General features: G+C 63.5%; 1 protein-coding gene across 1 annotated transcript in view; it reads left to right on the top strand.

The window, feature by feature from the left end:
- Positions 1 to 490, top strand: part of DCTN2 (dynactin 2 (p50)) — a gene marked incomplete at both ends in the record, with an annotated part of 2,163 nt that overhangs the window by 1,427 nt on the left and 246 nt on the right. The window contains 2 exons of the mRNA XM_009578364.1: positions 51 to 153; positions 263 to 354. Coding sequence (XP_009576659.1) covers positions 51 to 153; positions 263 to 354 — 195 coding nt within the window. The remainder of the gene's footprint in view (positions 1 to 50; positions 154 to 262; positions 355 to 490) is intronic.

The raw sequence follows: 490 nt of genomic DNA, 5'->3' as shown, positions 1-490 counted from the left end.
GCTCCAGGCTGTTCTGGCCCCCCCACTTCTTGCCCCACTCCATCCCCCAGATCCACCAGATCTATGAGACGATGCAGCGCTGGGACCCTGTGGCCAGCACCCTGCCTGATGTTGTGCAGAGGCTGGTGACCCTCAGGGACCTGCACGAGCAAGGTGAGGGGTTAGAGGGGATGTTGGGGACAGTGGCGTGGTGTGACCGGGAGCATCGTAGTGGGGGGATCGCTGCTCCCCCCCCAGCACTGAGCTTTCTCCTCCCTCTCAGCCACACGGTTCGGGCAGGTCCTCGTGCACTTGGACACCACGCAGCAGGAGATAGCTGGTGCTCTCAAGGACAACAGCGTGCTGCTGGCGGAGGTGGGTCCCACCAACACCTGCTGGGGTGGAGTGGGGTCCCCATCCTGCCCCCCCTGCTCACCTCCTTCCCCACTCACCCCCCCAGGTCCAGAAGACAATGAAGGAAAACCGGGCCGTTGTAGAGGACAACCTTGAG

The sequence above is a fragment of the Fulmarus glacialis genome, unplaced genomic scaffold, assembly GCF_000690835.1.
Source record: "Fulmarus glacialis isolate BGI_N327 unplaced genomic scaffold, ASM69083v1 scaffold12070, whole genome shotgun sequence".
NCBI lineage: Eukaryota > Metazoa > Chordata > Aves > Procellariiformes > Procellariidae > Fulmarus > Fulmarus glacialis.
Note: the sequence above shows the minus strand (reverse complement) of the source record. Positions and strands in the feature narration are given on the sequence as shown.